Source organism: Photinus pyralis, unplaced genomic scaffold (assembly GCF_008802855.1).
Source record: "Photinus pyralis isolate 1611_PpyrPB1 unplaced genomic scaffold, Ppyr1.3 Ppyr1.4_LG1, whole genome shotgun sequence".
Classification (NCBI taxonomy): Eukaryota; Metazoa; Arthropoda; class Insecta; order Coleoptera; family Lampyridae; genus Photinus; species Photinus pyralis.
In genome coordinates this window covers 66,677,236-66,704,378 of record NW_022170249.1, presented here as the reverse complement: position 1 = coordinate 66,704,378, position 27,143 = coordinate 66,677,236, and the positions used below count along the sequence as shown (strand labels likewise).

The 27,143-nt window shown below is 34.2% G+C and overlaps 1 protein-coding gene across 1 annotated transcript in view; it reads right to left on the bottom strand.

Moving 5' to 3' along the window:
- The window catches only part of LOC116159949 (neuropilin and tolloid-like protein 2), a 126,894-nt gene extending 101,643 nt beyond the window's left edge, over nt 1–25,251 (bottom strand). Inside the window, exon 1 of the mRNA XM_031473060.1 lies at nt 24,889–25,251. Coding sequence (XP_031328920.1) covers nt 24,889–24,925 — 37 coding nt within the window. The 5' untranslated portion in view covers nt 24,926–25,251. The remainder of the gene's footprint in view (nt 1–24,888) is intronic.
- Between the last annotated feature and the right edge of the window lie 1,892 nt (nt 25,252–27,143).

Genomic DNA, 27,143 nt, shown 5'->3' with positions numbered 1-27,143 from the left:
CAATATAAAGAAAAGAGCATTCTTGTCTGTTTATGTAATTTGGTTTTTATCATTATATACGGTTATAATGGAAGACCTAGTACGCCTATTGAATTTATCTGTAAGTGTAAAAAATTTGGAAAAATTAAACGAAAAATACAATTTAAATATTGAAGAGTTGTCAATCTGTTATAGTGCCATAAATCAATTGAGTGCGTCCTTTTTTGACCGAAATTCGTTTTGTAGTTGAAATTTTTTCAACTTTTTCGAATATTCAAAGAAATTGTTGATGGAATAAAATTAAAACACAAAAATTTTGATTAGAAGTTATGTGATGGTCTGTTTTCATAAAAGTCAAGTAGTTTGAATTATATAAAAATGAGGAGATGAGGAACAAAATGTTAATTTTCGCTAAGTTCAAATTTTTATTAAATTTTAAAAGCGATTGCTGTTTTCTGATATGAAACTTTTATATGTATTTATGGAAGATAGCACGTGCGTGGTATATGTTTCAAGATAGAACTTGCAAAAAAAAATCCAGTTTAATTTTATTTAATTAATTTGTTCAATCGTCTTAGTTTTTTCTTGTAGCCAAGTAGTGGGTAATGATCCTGTACCATTTCCACAGAACTTGCAAATTTTTGTTACGAGTTTTGTAAATCGAGACAATCACAAAAATTCACGGTATTGCGAACGAGTATTGTAATAAAACGAGTACGTAATAGGCTTCTCTTCAAGATACACTTCAGCCACGTCCTACAAGCATATTAATCGGATTTTTGCTCGGGGCTATATGCCCGGAGCAATATTCTGATTGTAAACCGAAACGTAGTAGTCTTGAATGTTTGTGAAAAACTGGGTATCAAGTTTATCTACTTACCAAAGTTTTGTACGATACGCGCGAAAATCGTTGTGTAGTTGTAATTTTTTTCAACTTTTTCGAATATTCAAAATTGTTGATGAAATAAAATTAAAACACAAAAGTTTTGATTTGAAGTTATGTGATGGTCTTTTTTCAGAAAAGTAGAGTAGTTTGAATTATATAAAAATGAGGAGATGAGGTACAAAATGTTAATTTTCGCTAAGTTCAAATTATTATTCAATTTTAAAAGCGATTGCTGTTTTCTGATATTGAACTTTTATATGTATTTATGGAAGATAGCACGTGTGTGGTATATGTTTCAAGATAGAGATTGTAAAAAAAAAATCGAATTTAATTTTATTTAATTAACTTGTTCAATTTTCTTAGTTTTTTCTTATAGCCAAGTAGTGGGTAATGATCCTGTACCATTTCCTCAGAACTTGCAAATTTTTGTTACGAGTTTTTGGATGTTTTGTAAATCGAGACAATCAGAAAATTCAAAGTAAAGACAGAGATTTTAATTAACCTTTTTTTATCGACATAAAATTAAACTTGAACAATAAAAGATTGTTTATACCCCTCGTTAAATCTGTTTATTATATATACATGACCAATTGTAAATTAAGTCCCTATATCTACCATAATACTGTCTATAACAATCAGACATACTAACAATATTTATACAAATCCTTTCGTATAAGTTTAAGTAATTAAAACTAACATCTACAAAATAACTATTATTAAACAACTCAATATCTATATCATCCTTAATTTTATTTAAACTACCTATTAGAGTATCTACAAGTTCTTGACTGGAAATTAAATAACTATTTATGTCTCTCACTCGTTTAACTAACTCTGCGTCCGTTTCTTTTTCAAGATGTAGTAGGTCTCTACCGAGATCATTTAGCTTCTTCTTTTTCCACGACAATTCCGTTTGGATATCGATTGGTAAATTAATCCATTCAGAAGGTCTCCGCAGCATTTTTTTAGCACACAAATTGTACAACGTGTCATTTGGTACGGGAACGACGGCACGTTCTAGCATTGTATCTATGCTACACCAAAAAGATTGACATTTGAACAAATTGTACAACGTGTCATAGCATTGTATCTATGCTACACCAAAAAGATTGACATTTGAAGACAAAGTTTTCAAAAAAGGACGCACTCAATTGATTTATGGCACTATAACAGATTGACAACTCTTCAATATTTAAATTGTATTTTTCGTTTAATTTTTCCAAATTTTTTACACTTACAGATAAATTCAATAGGCGTACTAGGTCTTCCATTATAACCGTATATAATGATAAAAACCAAATTACATAAACAGACAAGTATGCTCTTTTCTTTATATTGACACTACCCTACTACCTACAAATTAAATAACAGTAAGCAATTAGGTGTATAATTACCGTAACAAACTTGAATCACAACAATCACTTTTTTTTACTTTCAACTTGTAAGCAGAATGTTAAATATTGACTATTCCTTTGTAATTGTTTTTTATTAATTATGTTATTGAAAGTACAATATCGCAAAAAAGAGGTATATGTATTATCTTAATGTTATTTCCTCTAAATAAAATTGTTGATAATGTAATTTTTTTAATTGGAATCTATATGAGCTTGGACATCACTTACATGATGATGATGATCTTTATGAGTTAATAAACTCTCAACATACGCAATGATTTCGATGGCACTTATACGTTACAAGTTCTGAAACGTATTATTTCGAATATCTTCCTAATCTTTTTTTATGAATCTATAAAATTAAACTCGAAGATTTTTATTAAAGGCAGAGCAAACCCTGAATCATTTTGTTTTGCTTTCGTATTTTGTCTTTAAAATGTTTGTGATTGTATATGCTATCAAATGAACTGAAAACATATAAATGCACAATAAAGACAGTAGGTACACGTTTTAAAAACTAAATTTCCTTTGAGTTTGAAAGCTTTTAAATTTTGTATGTGTAATTTAGTTGAAGTCCGTTAGCAAGAGTTTTCGGTTATGAGCAATTTTGACTTTTATTTCTATTCGTAAAAAATCATTGTTTATGTATTTAAAGGCAACCAGTAGGTACGGTTAATAAGAGTCCGAGTACAAAAGTGTAGTTTTTCGTTAAAAGTTCTGTAACTCAATAGACTATTTACGTGAAAAAATAAAACGAATTTCGGCCTGTTAACTAAAATCTAGTAATTTTCCTAGTTTCAATAGTGAACGTGCAAAAATATTTCAAATACACATTGTGGGTAATGAGAATTTATTTTGGCCTTCTGATCGTTTACAATTAGCAGCGTTTTGAATAATTTGTCGTTGAGTTCCACCGTATGTCATTACACAAATACTTTCACTAGCACAGCTTAATTTGTTTTTCCAACTACACCTTCTTAATTGCATTTTTTCAATTCCTTTCTTATTTCGCTTAGTAAGCGACAGTAGTTGAGAAATTAACATCGATTATTACCAACTAGACTGATACAGCTTCTTAGTAGTGACCTCGTGCAGCCCCCGTTGAGTGTGGATATCTTAAATGCATTTGATAAGTAAGTTGGTTTAAAGCATAGCGGTAGACTACGTGACCACGACCCTGGAAAAACTCGAGGTCAAAGTCCAAGACCACGACCTTGGAAAAACTCGAGGTCAAAGTCCAAGACCATGACCTTGTGGAGGTCAAAGTCCAAGACCATGACCTTGGGAAAAACCCAATGCTACGACAAGTTGGGAAAAACCCAATGCTACGACAAGTTCATAGTCCAAGGCCATGACTTGAGGAAACCCATTGCAATGGCCTCGGGAAATACCCAAATAAGAAATGTACGCTCTAATTTCAGTTAGTATTTGACTACCGACTCATTAACATCACCTAACGTATTGTTACAAGTTTTATTAGACTCGCATAATCTACTGCAGTTTACGTAATTATACAGTGCTAATCTGTGCATCTCTCTTTATTATGTGTTAGGGTGTGTGTGTGTGTGTGGATAAACTTGGAAAAAACAAGGATTTTCAAACAAAAACTAAGAAAAAGTAAGTACACAAATATTTTCTTGTTTTGCTTGCTTCTCGCTTTGCTTTTTCCTCTTCTTCTTCTTTGTAAAATTTGAAATGTATGGATTACCATTTTCTAAGAGTATGTACTTAGATTAGGTTTGTAATACAACATCTCTTATTTTTCTCTACACCTCTCTCTTTTAAATTCGCTAGGAAAATCCCAGAGCACAATTTTAGTCCAACTCAAATCCCAGAATCCAAATCACACAATCTCAACTCAGCATCCAAGACCACGACCTTGATCCAGAATCCATAATCACAACCCTGCCCCAGGATCCAAGACCATGATCCTGTACCAAAGTCACGATCTTGGAAAAACCTCAAAACCATGATCTTGGGAAAAACCCCAAGACCACGACCTTGGGAAAACCCAAAGCCACGACCTTGGGGAAAACCCAAGGTCACGACCTTGGGAAAACCCAAGGCCACGACCTTGGGGAAAACCCCAAGGCCACGACCTTGGGAAAAACCCAAGGTCTCCGTGACGTCACAGAAAGTGGTGGGGGGAGTGTCGGCATTCTACTACGGTGATTTTTAAAAGTAAACGTCAAGTGACATTTCCATGGCAATCGTGAAATTACCAACACCCAGCCCACTTAATTGGACGTGTATTCGAGTATAACGTCAATATGATTTCTTTGTATTTCCTATTTTTAAATTATACTGCAGGTATAATAAAAAATACTATAAGATACACGTGTATAATTGCTCTTTAAAGCACTTGCAATGTTAAAGGCACTCCGCTTCGCGTCGTGCCGTTAAACTCGTTGCGCGTGCTTTAAAGACTTGATTATACACTTGTATCTTAATATACTATTTAATAGTAAACTATGGAAATAGAACACTTGTAAGAATGAAAATGAATTTGATGCTGTCAATATATTCAAAGCTTGATCGTAAGTCGGTGTTGAATTTTCAAGTCACCAATAGAAAGAACAAAAAGGAAAAATTTTGAGTATAAGTACGCCACCGTTGGTCAGTTAATTAATTTTTTCTAAAGAATTTTCGAATTAATTAAAAAAAGTCAACATGTTGTTTCAACAAGGGAGGCTCAAACCCATTTCTATTACAAAACCCTGTTGCATGATCTCTGTAATAAAATTTAAAAATTTTAGTGATTGTTGTTCCTTGAATTTTAATTTACGGGTTTAACATTTTTTATTCAAAAGTTAATTTTATATATGTAAAGATATACAGAACGTTCCATTAAAAAATATCTTGATAACCTGATGCGCAATTGTTTTTCTGATGTGACCATTGCAATCGTGAGAAGAAATGCTAATTAATTTCTTAATTTAAGTTAGCGCAAGATTTTTTATTCTGAAGAAAGAGATTAGCTTCAATGGACAAGGCCTTAGAATTTTGTGAGTCGAGTGCTAAATAATTCGACTAATGGGAAGTACGAGTCATCTCTAAAATTTCGACTCAAAGCACACGGTTATTGAAAAAAAAATACCAAATTCAAAGTGGAAGGTCCCATTATGAAGGTAATTGTCTTTGAAATAAGTATCACTCGATAGCTCTTTCCATTTAACCTCGTTGTCAGGGTAGAAGGGAAAGAACCAGAATATAAAATAATTTGATCTGCAAAACTACATTCAATTGCAAGAAAAGAAGTCTCAGAGGAAGCTAAGTTTAGAGTAGGGAGAATTCCAGGTATTGCTTCAGGTACCCTAGACTTTCCCTCAAAGGATTCCAAAGAATGCTTGAAAAACATTTCTGCCGCATAAATGGCACTGTGATTGGCTTGAAACGAGTTAAACCGAAATACCTACAAGATCTAATTTTGTACGAAACGTTAAACTGACAAATAACAAGACGGCAGATAGGAGGTAGATTTACAATGTAACTTAAAGCTGAAAGTTTAAAAACAGTTTATACTTTACATGTAAATAGCCATTACTATAAATAGTACCACGAGATCAAGATAACGTTTAAGCTTTAAGTAGAGCATAGTAACATTCGAGGTAACTATAGTAGATAGGTATCGTTAACAACAGCGTTGTATTTGCTGGTAAGGCTTTGCAAATTTAACACATTTGCAATTTTACTGCTTTACACATTGTTAAGGTGTAAATCTCTTCGAAATTTAATAACAACACGAATGATATAGATGGATTACAGGCAATTATATTGATTTATTTTTAGCAGTTAGCAGAATGGAACAAAGTCACTATTGAACTAGATGCAGTAAACAAGTATTGTGAGACCGAAAGCGGCGGCTTGACAGAATCCTAGGAAAACAGCTGTAATGTGAATCTGCTCTTATCTGTAGTCACCGATATTTAGTCGGTAAATGAAGGTCATTTTGCGTGAGGTAAACTTTTTGATATAGTTAATGTTCAGGGACGGACTGCCCCGGGGGGGGGGGGGGGGCGACTGCCACCTGGCCTGTACGTCATAATGGCCCGTTGGAAATTTATAAGTATGTGCTGTATTTAGTTTCTTGCACTATGAATAAATTATTAACACGTTTCTCTAATTGGGGTTGAGTTGATGTTAGGTTGTTAAAAAATTCTGTTTTAATTGAAGAGTTTTACAATGAATTTATCATTTTTTGGCGTAGCATGAAAGTGCTAAAATACAATGATAGGCGACGCGCCTCGTTTGGATTGTATATTTTGTTACTTTTAATTATCAGCTGCAATTTAAAAAAAAACTGTATTGTAATTGATTTCCGAAAAAGGAGTACCTTAAAATGAAGCAAAAGATGTTTTTGTGGTGCACCGCAGAGCTACCCCCCCGCCACCTTCATTACTACACTAATACTTTAATGGCCCGTAACCTATGCAATTCCACCTGGCCCGCCCCTGACTAGAAACCAATTTCGAAAGAAAATTCAAAGGGCTGTAAGTTTTGAACTAGTAGCCCAATCTTGGAACTGTTTGAAATTATGGATTCTACAGGCCACATTCTATAAGAAAATTTTTTTCCGGGTCGATCTGAGACAATTTTTTTTTCGGGCTCAAAAAAAGGCAGTGTATAACCTTCCTTTTTTACCAAAAATCGACTGCACCAAAATTTCTCGGGAAAACACTTTTTCTTATTAATTTTGGTGCGTAGAATCCAAAACAATTCGTACTTTTTCGATCAGACTTCTCAATCAAAAGTTATAGACTAGAAACCAATTTCGAAAGAAAATTCAAAGGGCTGTAACTTTTGAACTAGTAGCACAATCTTGGAACGGTTTGAAATTATGGATTCTACAGGCAACATTCTAAAGAAAATTTTTTTCCGGATCGATCGGAGACAATTTTTTTGCGGGCCTCAAAAAAGGCAGTGTATAAACCTTCCTTTTTTACCAAAAATCGACTGCACCAAAATTCCTCGGGAAAACACTTTTTCTTATTAATTTTGGTGCGTAGAATCCAAAACAATTCGTACTTTTTCGATCGGACGTCTCAATCAAAAGTTATGGACTAGAATGAATGTCAGCTCTTTACGACGACGACCGTGAGTGTACCTAAGATTGTTTATTACATAGGTGAGCTATATTCTACCAACTATCCCAACACACAGGAAACAATCAGAAATGGACACTTTGAAACACATTTATAACCCTTGTGGAGATACTACTCACATGATGTATTTAATATGTAGGTAACTAGAAAGTAGAAACTGGAAAGTTTAATTGAATTTACTAATTACATTAAAAATATTCTTAGCACAAAATACGGTTTTTTCCAATTTTCTTTCCGGATAAAGCGTCATTATTATGTGCTATTTTGTAATATAAACACGTAAAAAGCTGCTTCTCTGAAAATAAGTAAAACGAGGTATATATAACTTTTACTTCTTTCGAGAAAAGTTCAAACTTTTGCTAATTATACGAACATAACGAACACATCAGGAAAGACCCTAGCTACTTAAAGGGAAGGAAATACCTTAGGCACTAAGACAAATTTTAGATTTAGTTTTATATAAGTAGTTTACAGTTGAAATAGTGCAGACATCTTTAGACACTAGTAGATAACCAAATTTCATTGTAAATATAGGTAGCCCACCAACTAGTACACAAATTCCTGCAACTAGAAAATTTTAAATGGGACAATGGAATAAGTAGTATTTCCTGAATTTTGATCAAAAATATTCTATCAACTTTAAGCATTGGAATTAGCTTTTCGTAATTGCCGTTAGAAATATATAGGTATGATGAGACTGTACAATTCCTTATATTGTTTCTTGTACCAGAAAAGTGTGCGGCTTAGCATGATAGGTAAATTCACCCGCAGTATGCAGTACCAAAAAAATCTTCATTTCAGCAGGAATATAATACTTTATCCTTTATAAGAAAATGTCAATGTTCTCCATTAATCCTCTAAATAATTGTTCGATGGGTCACATTCTTTCTCACACATTCGTTCATCTCAAGCTGGTTTATTGCAAATAATAATATCTTTTCTCCCGTTATTTTTTCTTTGTTCAAACCGCTTTTTTAAAACATGTAACTATAAAATGCAAATGTGACATTTCACATTTCGAAAACACAAAATCTGGTGTAGTTCTCAAGACTAATTTATATGCCTCATTGGAGTCTCCAACATCGTGGGAGTTACCCACCTGCAGATATACCTTACCACTACCGCACATTATTATGTAAACTACATTATTACAATTAATCTCGTGAACGCATCACACGGCAACCATAGAAAGCTGATGTGGCTTTCGTATTATCCGATCAGTAAACTATTATCGCGATCTAAGATTGTAGTAGTAAGCACATTAAGGTTTGGATTTAGAGAATATAGGCAACGGGTGATGCACATGTAATTCAATGGGGCGTGCATTGCCTCAGAACTTCATTCACCATTCCATAAGCAAGGGGTGTATATGATCGGAAAAATATGCATTAGGTAGATAGATGTACAGAGCATAGTTTCCATACAATATAAACTGATATTTTGTCCATTAATATATGTTTAAAAAATCTAGAAAACATGCGTCAAAAGAGTTCATAGTTTAGGAATTAATTGCAAAAATTAGGGAGCATTTTAAGCAATACGAATGTATGGGATCGGTAGCGTGAATACTTATCTATATTTTGGCAATTCATGTGAAGCTCAAAAGTTTTCATAAAAAAAGTGGTGAATGAAGTTCTGAAAAATGGGCATGTAAACTGGAGAAATGGAAATAAACTACGCAGCTGTGACTAATATCGCGGTCAACAGTGTAGCTTCTTTCTCACAGAGGGTGCCACCAAGAGTTTCATGAAGTCGGTAAAAAATACGATAAAGATATGAAATAGGTACCTAAGCGCTTTTATCTTGCGATGGAGTTGTTCTTACTTTTTAACTAGGCTAGTACCGTTGAGCTAGTACTGTGTAATGGGGATAACAAAAGACAAAAATTTACGAGCAAAAAAAAACTAGCAGGCTATGTAAGTTGCCTATGTTAAATCATTTAGCGATTCTCTTTCAAGGTTAAACAGAGCCTGCTTGTAAAAGAATTTGCTGACGGCAAGAAAAAGATCGTTCACTGGTATATTTTTATTTTGTCAACTACTTGCTTCGAAATTTATTTGGTTTCTCTTTCCTATTCATTGCAAAAGGTAACCTCCTCTACCTATCGTTTTATGAAATAAATAATAGAAATGGGGATAGGTAACATTCCTTTATAACAAATATCAAAATTTTACGTTATTTTTAGAACAAAGGGCTGTTGTATATTGTTGTTGATGTCTGGCAAGTTACGACCTTGTGTGGGTGTTTATTTGTAATGCGATTTGTTTGACCGTCTTCCTTATTCTTTATCTTTGCTTATTGCACTTTGCAGATTAAAATACCGTAATTTATAATCCATACCTTGTTGCAAATTAAATTTTTTGAACTTCAATAGTACCATTGAATAAAGCTCTTTATTCAATGATAGTACCTATTACATATTATTAGTATTAGTTTAGTCAGTTTAGTGTAATGTGTAATAATTGACCTATACAGGGTGATTCAAATTCAAAGGCCACCATGGGGATCTCGGGAACTGTAAGAGATGGGTAGTTTACATTTGACAAAGTTACCCTTGATGGTAACATCATCTAGTTTTAATAAGAAATAACGTTAATTCGTAAAAACGCAAGAAACTACTTACGTACGTTACTTAAGACAAAGGCAAAAAAGATGTTTTACAAGCATTAAAAACATTGATGTGTACATTTTTTAAATCAGAAAAAAATTCTCTATCAAATCACACAAAAAGTAAAAATTACTTCCATAAGAAACAAAGTTGATGATAGTTAACCGGAGACGAAACGTCAAACTTCAAATTTAAAAGTAGCATCTTGTAGAGGGAAAAAAGTGGCCATAATAATGTGTCATTTATTATTAAATATCTTTGTAAATAACTATTAACTTCAGTAAAAAACAAAAACGATTTTCAAAATCTCGTTTTTTCCGGATATCTCCGAAAGTAGTCAGAATTTCAGTTTCAAAACTGTTTTTGTTAAGCATCAAAATACACAACTTTGCCAAATTTACCACCTACCTATCTCTTACATTTCCCGAGATTCCCATGGTGGCCCTCGAATTCGAATCAGCCTGTCAATTACTAATTTACAAAAGACCATCCCTCGAATGTAAGACATTGGGTACAAATGTATATGTATTTAGGTATAAACGGCTAAAAAATTTAAAAAAAATCGGTATACCGTATGTCCCCGGATTGACTTTACGAGAAGAAAAACTTTTACTATACTTTTTGACAAAAATCCATTCTCATAAAAGCTTTTGCTTGTTCTAATTCGAAATGTCCCTACCGTTTCAGAGAAAAATATAAAAAAAACGAAAATATGGTTGAACTTTTCCAAGTCCTAAAAGTCAAAACGCGTCTTTACTGTAATAACATTTCGTTAGTTACAAAGTCTTCGTTACCTGTTATTTGAATAGGCACTAGGATCGTTATAACTTATAAATAAGTATAACAAACACACTTCGTAATGACATTGAATTTCATTAAGTGAAGGAATCAAGAGTTTTACTGAGGGTCCTCCCAAACAAAAAGCCCCTGTCGCCACTTGTGAACCAATTTTACGACCTTAATTTTGAAAGTCCCCCATGCCAATAATTACGCGATTTTTACTTCATAAGTTACGTTACAAGCGGTTCATTATTCTCCTCAAGTTATGTGCGGTAGAGAGCTAATTATAATTTTGTTAACCTAGCAGTCTGTAAGGAGCCGTGAACGACCTTGCGTTTGTGTTTTGTATCTTCTTGTCGTGTGGTTATGCAAATCAAATTGCATTTTTTTAAAGCACCCTCTGTGTTGTTTGGGGCCCACTTAAAGAGAGTGTAATGATTTAAATATTTGTATAGAAAACTGCTGTAGTTACGCTATTCATTATTAGGTACCAGCACATTCTAACGAAAAAAACTTTGTCCTTTACTATGGGTACTTCTCTTTTCAGGCAATCCCAGCCTTAAACAATGCCTTGCTCGATATGACTACTTTTCGTCTTCGAGGACCACTTGATTTTATAAATTGGCTATTGAATGGTTTTTTACTTCGTTACTGCTTTTAATTAGAAGATTAGTGATACTTATGATGATTGATGAATGATAATAACTATATGGGTATTTGCTTATTGTTATTTACGGCTTATTGTAATAACCTAACCCGTAGGTAGACTCAACGTCCGTTTCGCATTTGAAACAAACAGGTTTGTCTACAATAAACTTTGATAATTGAAACGGGTATTTCATAAACTGTTTTAGTTACCACAATCACCGCGAGACGCTTATATTAATAATCCCTTTAAATTTGCACGGAAACATACAAATTAACCAAATGACGCCTTTCAGTTACCCTAGTAGTTAACTCTATGAAATAGAGAACACAGAACACATAATGTAGTAATATACTCGTACATATAAAGGTTTGAAAATAATTACCATACGTACTCAATGGACTGTCGATAGTATTTTACTTTTTTTGTTAAATTGCGTTTTTTTCATACTCGCATGCTAGAAATTAACGTTACAGTGACGGTGCATTGGTTTAAAAAACCAACGCGTTTGATAAGTTGAAGCAAGAAATGGATGCTGGTGTGAATTTTAAATGATTAAACGCGTTCCATTTTTTGCATAGCTGCTTTCGCAACTGCAATTGTAGGGGATGTAATTTTCTCTGACCTTACAATAGGGATACGGAATAAAGCATTACAACAACCGACGAAGGTTTAAAAGTTAAAAGGAAATTTAACGTATATAGAGAAAGCGCGCTTTTAAATTAACGATCGCCACTTAAAAGCATCTCCCACTTTAGCATGTCAAATGGTCCCTTTAATATTAAATCATTAATAGAGCGAACATGATCTTAATTGTTAGTGTTGAGAAACTGGAAGCCAAAATAATTATCATTTCTTACAACGTCCAACAAACAAAGTGTTAACTCGTCTATCTGAAACGTGTATTTGTCAGGTATTTTGCCACATTCTCTATTTTCAGTCAGACTAAAAAAAGCCGACCGATTCAATCTCTTGACGTTTTATTTTCGTCAAAGATGGAATCATCATTTTGAAATTGCTTTCTCCCACAAATGCATTATTGATTTTTGTTCTCTCATTCAGACGTAAAACGTTCTTTGAAGTGCGCAATCGTCAACTGCAAACCAATTAATTAACAGAAAAAGGTTTGAAATAAGCGATTGTTTCTCCGCAGATGTATTAACACAATAAAATCAAGATTATAATGAAGTATTCTAAAAAAACACGTCCTGGGAAACGTTTTTGTATTCCGGAGGTGTTTGCTCTTTAACACGTATAGAAATAAGGATTTATCAGTAGGTACGTGAGGTTTTTAAATATGCATTTAGATTAAAATAAGATAACGGTTCATACTTATGAGCCTGTAAAATAGTGCAAAATATTGCTTTTGTAGTCAGTGTAAGATAGAAAAATGTGTGATCGTCGAAGTTTTCACGTTTTAAATTCGGCAAGTGTTACTCTTGGCACATCATTATAGGAAGTAAACATTTTCTATACATCTCGAAAATGGTGATCTCATCTATTATCTTTCACTCATTTGTGTGAGAGTTAGTTTCGGAACGCGCTTTATTTAGTCTGTAACCATAATCTCTAACCCTTTAGGGGTCGGTCTTTCAAGTTTGAGTTAAACATATTTGACGGTTAACTTCTATGGGATTGAAGGGCCAATCAAAACCTGGATCCTTGACGCTTTGGGACGGTAGCGCCCGAATTCACGGAATGTGGCCACCTGGGATCTTTATAGAGAGAATGTAAAGATCAATCTCGAGAACTGTCCCGCAGGACCCAACAACTCGGCGGAACTGAAGCTCATAGAATCAAATCTTCGCATAGACATCAAAGGTGCCTATGAGGCAAGCAGCCCCACGAAAGAAAGGAGAACTCCGAATAAAGTATCCTGGTGGCACGAGCAACTATCTCGATTGTGAGCACAGACTAGGAATCTTTTTAACACGAGGGAGTGGGGTTTACATTCCGTCAAGAAAGCACCGGGAGTGGATCATTTAAAAAGCTCGTGTACAGGGATTGTCGAAACTATTTTTGTAGCTGAGTTGGCACAACTGTCCTCTATACTCAGGCGGAGTTTGAGCATCACTTTTCCATTTAGTTTGTTTACAGTACTCAATTTGTTAATTATCCTCAAACGTGATTTGCGAGTTTTAAAATCGATTAACATATCGAACAAAGAATCTGTCATACAATTTGCATTTCGTGCCGAAGAGGCAAAATTGGTCCAAAACCAGACATGTGGAAAGTAAACTTTTGAACGATAATGCATCATCTCGTAAGGCTATCATCATCAGCAAATTTCTGGCCAAAAACTCAATAAAATCTTATCGAACAGGCACCGTAGTCACCTGATATGGACCCGCTGACTTATTTTCCAAACCTTAAATTACCATTTCGAGGTGTCAGTTTTCAGTCGATAAATGACATAAAAGAGAATTCGCGGTGAGTACTGAAGTCCATTTCAAAAAATGCGATTAAAAATGTTTTGATAACTGGGTTTACGTATTGTTTCACAAGGGGCGTAGGTATTCAAAATTTTATAGGTTTTCGGATTCTTTAAACCCTTTAGGTTTTCAAATATTTCCGAGAGTTTCCAAAGGAAATGAGCCATTTACAGTTTTATTATCTTAAAATATTAAATTACTATAGTATGCCTGCATGTATTTCTGTAAGCGCATAATAAGCAAGTAAAAACCACGCTGTTGTGCTATGCATTTAATAAGAACGTGGCTATCTAGAAATGAGTTAAATTTGTCAAAAGTAGCCGTAATCCAATTAAACTGAACGACGCAAATCAATTTCAAGAGCACCGATAAACAATATCGGGCAGCCATGTAACTAATTGCTGTACTAATCCCAAAATACAAAGTAAACTATTCAACAATAATTGCCGGATATAAGGGCATTTATGGGTAATAAAAACTTTCATTACTCACACTAGCCTTTGGACAATATTAGTTTAGTTGAATGAAACCGATTCTAATTGACTCTGCACTGTGCGTTTTACGCTTTGTGACGGATTAATGTCAGATACTGTGTTTAGGATGAAAAGAATAAATGGGAGAGCTTAAAGGAGAACGAAAAGGATTTGATAAGTATTTTATATTGTTGCGGGTCCTTTTATTGGATAGAAAAAAAGTTATTAAAGTCGTTTGAATTGTCTTCAAATATAGAAAGATTTAGTAACGCAAACCAGATAGACGCAGTTCGTTTGTTTATTTCGGATTATTTGTTACTTCCTTCCTCATTTGCATAAGACCACCCTACTTTCCGCATTCCCATGCGCTATATCATTTCCAGTTCGATGTTATACCATGAATTAACATAATAATATTGTAACTGTACTGTAATTTTTTTTAGCTACGTATATCTGTGACTAAACCAATACTTTTCCTGGTGGAAAATCAAAAATAATCCATAGTAATACCTCCTGACATTATTGCTAGAACCTGAGGTAAATTTCTAATTCATGAACAGCAAATATGGGAACAGCCATCGTTATAAGGAGTTGTTTGGCATTAACTTTCGAGCAGATGTTTGCACCATCGACTTTGTAGTAGATCTTGATGAAGGTTTTGATATGGTCGAGTTTTAAATTGATATCTTTTTTATTTACTTGATAATTATCATCGTCATTCATGATGCTAGTCTCTTAGTATGCAGTGAATAGTAATTGAAAGTTTATATAAAACAATGAGACGGTTGTGAAAACCCATCTGTTTCGTCCTCTTACTAATAACTAAACAGAGATTTAAGCAGGTATCACAAATATGATCTGAGATTATTAGCTCCACGGATTCCTTATAAGCTCCGTGAAGTAGATTTCAGCTATACTTTAGCTTAAGAAGATGCCTTTCTTAGTTGCGAATGTTATGTTATACCTTCCTTTAGAACATAGTTTTCAATGGCAGTGCTTCGCTGTCTAAAACACGAAAACAATAATTCCCCATGAACCATCAGAACTAATATAAATGGACTAATTAAAAGCCAGTGAAAAGAAATTAGGACGTTAATTAACGCTTCATATCCGATTCAACGGCCATTTATTATAATCTGTCTAAACGTTTATTTTAAAGCAGTTAGCTTGAAAAGTTTTACTCGTCTAACTTGCCTAAATCCGCCTACACGTAATAAACAGGAAATGGATGAGGACCGTAAATTTGTATATTTTAGTTATAGGTACCTACTCCTTTTCAACTATTGAGTCGAAGTGAAGTACCCAATATTGTTTAAAGAGAAGTTATTACCTGCACAGAGTTGCCGATCCAGAGTCTGCGCTGAAAGACTCTTAACATAGAAGCATGTCATTAATGGAACATTGGAGATACTCTAATTAATCTTTTATTTAAAACTGGAATTTAGTTTGACGATTATTAGACAACAAACATCAAAATTTGTTCTTTAATGATTTCTTGACGACTGGTAGGTATACCCAATTTTTTAAATATTTCCTACGAAAAGTTCAGATTCTAGTCTTTAATTGTGCTTCGTACGTACGAACCCTAAAAATTCGAGAATATAAAACTTGATGTGCGATTTTCTACTCTAAACTAAAAACTTTGAATTCAAACCTCCACTCATGAATAATGCAAAATAGAAAATAGACGCCCTAATGAAAATACCTGATGCTTCCCTTCAATTTAATACCGAATGAACTCTTTCTTCGTCGAGGTACAATGAGAGGCAGCGAAAAATGTCTTGGGTATAATTTTTGTTTTTATGATTCATATAGGTCGCAGGAAACTCGCCAAACGAAATAAATTTGTTCAATTTGTTACTATCAGCACGCCAATTTGACGTAGACGTGGAGAAATGCCGCTATAAAAACAATCTCTGAAGGAGGACAAGTGCCAATCAAACAAACGGGAGTTATAATGATAGTAAATCGGCTCGAAAATGATTCTATCTAAAGATTGCGCCAATTTATAATCGTCCTTATATTTGTGTAGTAAATAAATGCGTTGTCTTCTCGCTTTTCCATCTTCCATATACTATTATTATCTTAACGAAGTGTATGAAATTGATGGGGAAATTTATGTGCATGCAGTTTGACCATTTCACTGGATATAGCGCGCAAATATTTTCGTAAATTTCATTTTCACGTTTTACAAGGATTGTGAGCAAGGCATAGAAACAATAACTTTAATAGAAGTGATAGAATTGAGATCTTAGTTTGGGAATATATACTGCAAATAAAAATTGTGAAAGTGCGTGATGTAGGTACCATCGTTACTCTTAAACGCATTTTTGATATCGTAAATCGCTGAAAAAGGCAAGAATTGCTCATTCATTTGGTCAAGTTAACAAAAATACTTGAAATTGTTTTTTTGAGTATTGTGATGATGCATTCTGACGTTTTTCCTTCAAAATTGATGTAAAACATAAAGATTTTGATAGTAAAACTGGTCGGAAGTTTTCAAACTGTGCGACGCGGACAAAATTGATATAAAATGCGCCCGAACGAACATTCGTCAGTTAGTGAAACCATAAACCCCTTTTTATTTGCAAAAATCAGCTAAAAAATAATATCATTAAACAATCAACAGTCGTCTTAGGGGATGTTGTATTGTATTGGAAGTACGTTAGAAAGTAAAAATATTTCAATGTCTTTTTCCGACTGGTTTGGACCTTACACATGTAGACCAGGGGACCAATCTGATGATAATATTTTCCAGCTTGTGCGAACGTTGTTGTAAGGTTCAGAGGTGTGTGTGTCCATCACAATGATGAAGATTCCCGCGTCGCAAAAATGTGTGGAGGATCTAATTTGGATGCGAATTGAAGTAGGATTTTTTCATAGATATGAATCGTAAGTCGCGTTGCTTCTCGACAATATGCACGCGGGATTTTTGAACAAGTTTGAAGTTCGGCACTTTACTTGTCGAGTGTTAGATGTCGAAGAGATGCCACCCTTTGATCACCTTAAATATCCGTGTTATTGAGTCTTTCGCTCTCACCATTAAAATGTTCCTTTTGACTTTACTCTTCAAATTTGATAACTACTAACGTGCGGGCGGTAAAAAGAGATAGGTTGTAAAAGATTGGTTGAAAACTCAAATTAAGATTGTATACGAGTATTCGTTTTTTTTTTTGTTAGCGACGCTTTAAAAAAGATAAAGAAAATTCACCAAGAGCGTACCGTTGCAGCAAGAGCGAAGAAAGGGTAGTTTTTTCACAACGTTTTAACCAAAGAATGTTCGCACCGTGCGTCGAGGATTTATTTACTTTTTGCCACGTCTGAAAGTGAGAACGATTAGTGAAATGAAATTTTGGCCCGACCGCCTTTGGAAATAATTACGACAACAATTTTGACAGACCGTCTGTGCTTTTATTGTAATCGATCCTATATTAAAAGGTCTGGAGAAAAGCACTCTAGGTGTTTAAATTGATCAGTAAGAAGTTAACGGAATTAACTTAAAAAAACATTTATGTAACGATAGGTGACTTTGTTCCAATTCAAACCCTCTTATATACTTATGAGCAAGTTGTGATGGTGTGATGCATTGCGTCATGTTCATTTGATTCATTACGGCCTCATTACTATATTACTTGGTATTGTATCTAGTAAGGTTATATTAAGGTGTTAACGAAAAGTTTATACTATTTATATATTTTGCGTACTTATTTGTTTCATTTCTTTGGGAATGCCCTTAGAAATCAAAGTGGCGTTCTTTTAGCAAATGTAAATTTGATCATCGGTTTTTACCAGGGTTTTTACTTATGAAAGCGACCTCGAGAGAATAATTATTCAAATCCGTACGCGAACACCCGGTATCTGGAGAGTCTTCGTTACAAAAAGTGTCGTGCTGAAAGCATTTGTGTTGGTTCTAAGAGTTGAAGACAGAAGGTAAAGGTAATTGATTTACCGTAAACAAAAGCTGTAATTAATTCGCCGTTTGTAACCATTCCCGTCAAGATATTTCAATTATCTTTGATGCGTCCAAACGCTCTTGTCATTTAAAAGACGAGAGCAAATTATTATTTGAGAATTTCCGCTCCAAGTCATTATTAGCAGGTTTTACGTAGCTTCGTATGGTAATTTAAAACGAGAAGACCACGCACACGCAGGTTTACGCCATTTTAATTAATTTAAATGTTAAGACCAATTACAGATTTTGAAGACGTCCGCAGGGGGCACAATTAATTATTAAAGAAGTTTTAATTTTCGGATACAATTAACCGAATACGCCGCCGGGCGGCTCGGTATTTCCTACGTTCCCTCTCCGTATTTTGGAAAGTTAGTTAAACGTTTCTGGGAAAGTGAAATAGGTAGGTTTTTGAAAATTTGTACTTATACTGCATTCATTATAAGAAGGTAGTAGATGACGCTATGTTTGAAGATAAATACACACAGGAAAAATATAAAACGGCACCAAATTATTGTAAAGAAGAAATATCCAGTACTGCGAACAGAAATAAATCTTTGTCATTAACAGCTAATGACACTTCGGCAGTTTAGTTGGCAACATAAACTACCAGTTTACAAAATTCGCCACTCGTTTTATGTTTCAGTGTAATACTGACTCGTGTTTTAGCCAATCACATTGAAGGTCAAAGCTTCCCTATGCTTTCTACCGCTACCTTCTTAAAATGAATACAGTATAGGAGTTAGTCTGAAGGCCCAAGCGATGTAAAATACATTCAAAATTGTGGGTGGCACTTCCGGAAATACCGGAAGTAGCTAGTAAGTTCGTTATTTTAAATGGCAACCCCTATTTTTTTATTGCATTTTTGGATTCTACGTGAAATTTGAGTTCTTTTGATATCCCCATGTCGATATTTACAATTTATGGTTTTTCAGTTATTTTGACTTTAGGGAAAAAATGGCGGATGCAGACGGTATCTTGAAAATTGATTACTTGAAAACCGCACCTATGGAAATCCAAATTGAAAAAATTTCAAACACTCAAAACTCGGTTTTTTTAAATGGGTTGACAATTTTCTTACTATTTTGATCCTGATTTTGATAGAGAATCAAAATTGGCATATTTTGATATTGCATGTTCCTATACCTATCTTTAACAGTTTCTGACTTATATTTCCATTTCATTGAATTGAACATATTTTTTCACATTTTCTTTTTAATAGTCAGAAATATTTCCATGGGTAGGCAGTATAATGAATCTGCCTCAACGTTTCACAGGCCTCATGTACCATGCCACAGGCGAGGAGATGTAAACACTTGTCGACGTATACCATTGACACAAAAAAAAACATATCAATTGAAACTACACCTACAAAAAAAGTGATGAATTTGAAGATCTAGCTTACAGAAATCGTACAGCATCGTATCTTATACACCCTGTATAGTCTATCTGGGGACCGGTCAACTTGTGTCTCGTTGTTTTTTTAAAGGTATAATGCGAGGTATAATGTTTTATAGTTTCTATCCTTGATTTGTGTATGCAAATATTCTATGCCGGTTTCACTAATTGAACTATTTTACCATTTATATGCGCTAACCAACCACACTATAAGGTAAATGCTTAATTTCGAGGTGACCTTTTTGCCTTTTGCAAGATACGTTCGTAAGTAGGTGCTATAATTTTAAGCTTTCCCGTAAATTTACTTTGGCAAGAGTACCGTATTTAAATCATCGATCTTTTCTAAGTAGATACCGTATTAATTTTTGATACATTCCGCAAATTTATTTTGCATTCATACTCGTTTAATTTTTGCTTTTACCATTGAAAGATTTATTATTCAATGCTTTTACATTAAATTACCCGCCCCGTATACCGCTTTTACTTTTTTATTATACCTGCATTAGAATCGCTGTTTAAAACACGCCGAGCTTTAAAGGTTGCTAAGTAACGTTACTTCAAATATGACATATGCAACTATATTTGTAATGTGGGATTGAAATAAAATATCCCCTCGGATCGCTTTTTGCAAATGAAAAAGGTGTCTTTGGCTCGTATCCTTTGTGGGAAGCTTCACAAACGCAAGTTTTGAATGAATGCACCGAAGGGTAGAAGATTTAAATACCTACCTTTGATATTTCCTTCATATATGACATCATGAACAATGCATTTAAGACATTGTTTGGAAGATGCTTCCTATTATTCCACGCCATTTTCATATATTCTTTATAATAGGCTTTTGCATTTGGATGTTACATGTTCTTCTGCTGCAGAAATAAGCCACTGAATAGACGGTATATTGTCTTCTTCAACCAAAGTCATTTTATTTACAAAGACGGTGATTTTTAATATGCGAACGTCAAGTGACATTGCCATAGCAATCACGAAATGACAAATAATCAGCCCACTTAATTAGAAATGTATTCGAGTATAACCTCAATATGATTTCATTGTATTTCCCTTATTTCCGCTGCGCGTCGTGCCGTGCCATTAAACTCGTTGCGCGTGCTTTAAAGACTTGATTATACACTTGTTTCTTAATATACTATTTTTGGCATACGATTCGCAGCCGTTCCGAAACCTTGTCCAGGCGCATCAAGTACGCCTCCCTTGGTAGCGTTCAAATCCGTCCGCCTTTCTCATTCCATCAGGTTCCTTTTGAGTTGCAAGTAAATTATACTTAATTTAATTGTGAATAGATAGTTTCTTTATACTTAATTAAATTTAATTTAACTAATTACACCGTTTAATTTTAAAAGCTCGCCCATTGCGAGCAAACTACCGAAGTTCGTCGCAATTTGGGTATGGAGTTTGAACAAAAGCATAGCGAATCAAAACAAATTCGAAAAATGTTTATTTTTACTGAACTTACATAATATATTGTTGAGAGAGAGTCTTTAGAGCTTACTTCGTAGGTACATATCCGTTATATTTTTGGAGGCTGCACTCAATTGGTTGGTGGGGAATGTTCCTAAATGTTCGATATATCAATAAAAAATTCTCAGAGATAACTTCCAACGTATGATTCTCTATAGTAATCAGTATTGCGGCCTCTTGCTACTAAATAAATGTTATTTTTGACAAAGTTTGGTACTGTTTGTGTCTGTAGAATGCTTTAGAAAGCATATAGTGATAATATCACATTCGTCACACCGTCGAAAAAGGTATCTATTAACACTACGTGAGTGGAAGCATATCTCACATTGTTAAACTTCAATATTATATTTCACTTTTCATAAAAAAAATATATTAAAGTTCGATTTTGATACCTACAGACGGGTATAAAAAATACCTAGAATTGTCTGACACCGCAATTGTTCCCCTGGCAGTTATTAAATTTAATTTATGTGCGAAATTTATATATCAATAGAATTGGCAACAAAATTTGTTTTACGTATATTGCATTAAGGGTATAAAATGGTATGAAATGTTATGATTATGAAGATGGAATTTTTATGTATGCTATTAACGTATATACCTGCATATAATAATTTTTGCATATTATACAATGCGATCAAAAATGAGTTGCTGTCGAGTCGCCTTTGGAAATTTTTGTTTACATGGGAAATCGTATTTAACTTGAACTTCCAAAGGCGACTCGACAGCATTTTTGATCGCCCGTTATGAGTTGTATTAGAAATCATATCAGTTTGTCATCGATAGGCGAGGATTTTAGGAGATATTCGAAAATCGAGATCTGTAAATGGTATATCTTGATACGTGCAATGTTTTATCTGCGTCCGGATGCCTTAGTAGACATACTATACATGCGTGGTGTAGAAACGGTTTACGGTAGGGATTTCAATGGTCATTTAATTAATTTAGAGCAAAGTTGCAAATAGGTTTCTTGTAGCTTGAAAAATTCTGCATCTGCTCATGTCCTCATTTATTATTTTTCAGTTTGGGATTAAAAAAGGCACTAAAAAATTTAAATGTAGCATTTGCGTAATCAATACGCTGCATGGACGAATAATTTCACGGCACGAGTGATTTTTACTAAAATGGTAATTTATAAGTAATAAGTACCTAATTTCTCTGATTTCCACAACAAAAAATTACAATTGGGCACATGGGTAGACGCAGAACTCATTAACTAGATTAATTATTGGAGAAAACATTTCGCTATAAAGAAATTACCATTGTCCGGAAAACTTAGATTCGTCACAGAGAAAGGGGCGCAAAACAATATTTTTGGAAGGGATTCCATTTTAATCGTCTTTCGTAGGAAATTCTTCTTGCATTTCCGTCACTTATTGCACAGGTTGTATTAGGCTGTTAACATTCTTAGCACACTCTATTTATATCGAAGATGCTCACATAAAGGTAAAGTGTTAACTAAATTAAATTTACACGAACTTCCCCAAACTTATCCAAACTGAATTTGACGAAGGTATCGAGTGGCAAAGGGATTCTTTGTTTGATGAAAATTGATAGACATTAGCTGCGACATATTTACACTCAACGTAACATGGTGTTCTTTCCAACTAAAAGTTCCTCCTTTTAATAAATCCGTTTCCCGGAAATTAACAACAAAATGCTTCAACATGACAATTTGCAAGTTTCATTTTATTCTCTAAGTTAGGTACACAGTTTTGTTGGCACATGGGATCGTGTGACACGTCCTTTGAAATTTTCAGGAATTTACTTACTCATCTGTGGACCGGCGAATTTAGTCATTTGTTCAATCAGTTTTACAGTGGTATCGATAGGGTAGGATCGGTAGTAAAAGAAAGCGGCTTGACATAGCGGGAGTATAGACCCTTGGAACCAATTTCACCCGCAGTAGGTACTGGAAAAATCATCCGTTAGTATTCCACGTCGAAACATCAATTGCGGTTGTTTATAGCGTTTAAAAAATATCGCAATCTACACTGTCGAAAGCTTTGCAGAAAAAAGACAAGGAGAGAATCACGACCGTATTACATACAGGAATCCATAGTAGGTATACTAACCAGTGATTATGAAAACCTGTTGAAGACGTCGATATCTTTCAGTACATAGACTGTAACCGTTCCATATATTTAAATTTACGAACTTGCTTTTTAGAGCATTATTGAAAAAAAGATACGCTATAGAATTCGTTACGGCTGGGTGGCTGTCCGCCTGAGATCTCAGCAATTACAATAGCTGGAGACTTCAAATTTTCATTAAAAGCTGTCTGCTATAGTGTAGATGTGCAGGCTCTAGTCTATTTTGAGATAGATTACTCGTGAGATATTTTATTGCTAAGTATACTGGTATTTATACCATAACTCTCTAAGGAACCTATTTCCAATTTGAAAAGGGAAAGACACCATCATAATCTGGCAGCTTTAGGTTCGTTGTAAGCTATTGACTGTGATACATTGCGAAAAACGCGTGGTGTCAATTGAAGATTTATAATGAATTTACCTAACTGTATTGATTGCGTCTGAAAGTGGGTATTATATAAAACAATCGGATCTTAACTCAGACCTTATATTCTATCCTTGCACTGGATACAAATTAGGATACGTGCGTTTAATCAAATGACAGTGACATATGATAAACGACCATATGATTTATAAAATATTTAGATGAAAATTTCGTCACAAAGTTAACTTTGCCACTAGAATTTCATACTATGTATTAATTATTAACCTTAATCTTAACACCGATTTAATTATGATAACAATTCGCAACATGTATTTCAAACAATTTTCTGCTTAGGGAACTGCGTGAGGAACGTAGCCCACACTCCACCTTTAATTTAAGTAAAATGTTAATAATGGAAAATGTTGGTAGTCGCCGAAGGAATTATTTTCATTTACGGTTCAGAAGTTTTGGCATTTATTCACCAAGTAAATAAATTGACTTATTACACAGACAGGGTGCTTTGAAATTAAAAGTTTATTTTTCCAAAATGCGAAAGCCCGTTCTCAATGATAATTGCATGTCTATACTCGTATACGGAATTATTATGTTTTATATTGAATGAACATTTGCTTTCTATGCGTTGTCTCTTACGGGTACGAATTTGAATGTATAAACTTAATGTGGAGATAGCCTTGCATTACTTTTTAAAAGGTATGCAAATATTATGCAAATCTACCAAGTCTACGTCCATGCGTTCGAATGCCATGCATATCCAAGTGTCGCCGTTCTATACTTTTACTTTGAAGCAATACAGGTATGAAGTTATTGTTTGAACGATTATGGTCCGAAGATGCATTGCGTCCGTTGCGCCTGGTAACAAGCAAATTATGAATTTATTTATATTTATGGGCGATAGCAATTGGTAATCATCGCCTTTCACTACGACTTTCAATAAAACAGTTGGATTGATTAAAGTTGTATATCCACTAAGCTCGGCGAGCTTTTTGGCGTATGGATTTCAGTAAGAGTTTAAGTTCGAACACAGAGAAATAAGCTTGGCGCCGACAGTAACTATTATTAATAGAAAGTTTAAAAGGGAAGAACCAGTGCTTCATACCCAATAGGAAGTGTATGTACCTTTAAATTGAAGACTCGTACACATGTTATGAATAAGTGAAGAGTGCTTGACACAAGATTGCGTACAAATTGTCATCTTTTCTCTATTCTGCTATAAACGGGTTTAGACTGTTCAACATCTCATAGAAAGATATTCCTAATGTAATTTCAACTGCATAAAAAGTTACGTACATAGTAAAGGCAGCGCAGTACATCCTCTTGATACCATTAGGAAAATCGACACCCACTCACTCGTAACAACAACATACAACACTATATTTAAATAATCTTGAAAGTAACAAAGGTGAATAACAATTTCTATGAAGTGATCACAGAAAACTTTACGCAATGACTTCTGCTAATTAAAAACCATCTCGAAATACTGCCTATTGGAAATTTGAACGCCCTTTTCATTATTTACTAAAATAAATAATGCCTAATAATTAATTAATTCCCGATAATTGCACATCTAATTAAACAAACTTGATCACTATAAGGTATACGACATAATCCTCATGTTACGTGATGAATTCGTAGTGCAGGTAATACCGTTCCCGAAAGTTAGAAAGCTACTAACACTCTTCCCATAGTCCTGCAATAGCATCTGTCAAGATCCTGTGGGATAACCAACTCGTGAAAGTTCGGATTTTGTCGTACATTTTCGGTACTGAATCTTTTATTAGCGCAACTTTGTTAAAATAATTTTAGATGCAGAGCTTCGATTTATTGAAACCAAGTAGAGATGAAAAATTTAACTTTGTTTAAAAGTAACGTAATTTAACGCTATGGCCTGTGGATGAGAGTTACGAAGGTTACGTTCGAAATTGTAATGTACAGGCTTAGCAAAACGTACAGTAAATTAAACTACTCCCAGTTTATGGGAACGAAAGATAACCTGTGCTTTTGTCGTAATAAAGTATTAAAGGGATGCCGAGCAGCGTTCATCTGGAGACACTATTTGTGGACGTTCATTTTGAGAAAGAATGTCAGACATTTCCTTTGCTGTATTTGGCATTCATTGCGCTGTGTAAAATCAAACAAATGTATATATTAAATTAATACACAATCGGTAATAGAAACTAATTTTAGCGACTAGTGTGTCAATTCTACGGAAAGAATTGAAAAACTTTCGGTAGTTGTCTGCTCTAATTTTAGTACAATTTAGCACCGTGTCTGGAATATTGCTTCACGTTGACATTTCCCTAGAAACTTCCGTTGTTCCAATTTATGTGGTGAAAGCTGCTTCAGATTCAGTTCTGTTACTTTATTCGTTGACAAAACTTGAACATACCCTTCACCTGCTGACATTAATTTCTTAGATTACCTAAGCATGTATTGTTTTACAGTTGCATTGTGCGAATAATTTTATCAAGATGAATATGAATTCGCTCTTTTATTGCCATTGTTGTGGCATCTAAATAGGTGTTTACGCGGCACACAAACAGCATTCGCATTGCACGTATTAACCATTATTTCGGAGGTGTTATTAAAGATGCCGCACACGTATTTTGAAAATAATTTTCCTCGCGAATGCCTTTTGAGTTCTAAAATCTCTCTGTACTAAAGCGAGATTTATTTAGATTGTTCACTATCTTATAAATTTCATTGCTTTTTTTAGGTACCGTAGTTTACTGCGCGCATCCATCTATAGAAAGGAATCATAAAACGATTTTTTTTCTTATATCATAAGATGTATAAATGCACTTTCGCCTCTTGTTTTTAAGTCCTTTGTAGAAAATCACAATCGAAATTAAAGGAAAAGGCACATGTCCATGTTATGGACATGTACGTCTTGCTCTATTGGGAAAAGTGGTATGACCCAACTAATTTTGCTTAACCGAAAATTAAACCAATGGTTTACAAACGTGGATCTGACTGCCAGTTACCACTATGTAAAGAAATCTTTACACTACCAAACTATCCAGCTATTTTCCTTACAAACTTCGATCTGCGTCGAAAACTTGCTTTTGATCTGTCAAAACCAAAATTAAAGCATAATTAACGATCACATCAAAAAATGGAGCAAAAAAGAACCTTGATCGAAAACTAATTTTTCTATTTCGGTGTCACAATGATGATTTTGTACAACTGTTTTCGGCCGAAAACAGTTGTACAAAGACAGTGATTATAGTCGTTTTTTTTTGGTAACTCATCTCTTAAGTTGGCAGTTACTAGTTAGTACAAGTAGGTACTTCGTTGGGTACTTCCATGTTTGAACTTCAAAATGCCAGTCTTACTACGCTGCCAACCTAAAACTTAACGGCATAAAAAGTGTTCCCAACATAAAACATGTTAGTTCTAATGTTCCCTATAGTTTCTGATAATGATTTTTTTAATTAAATTAAAGCACCGAAATAGAAAAAATAGTATGAAAAACGCGTGTTACAATGCTTTATTGTAATACTCCTATCTTGCGGACACTCGTGGCTACGCTTCGCGTCGCCACT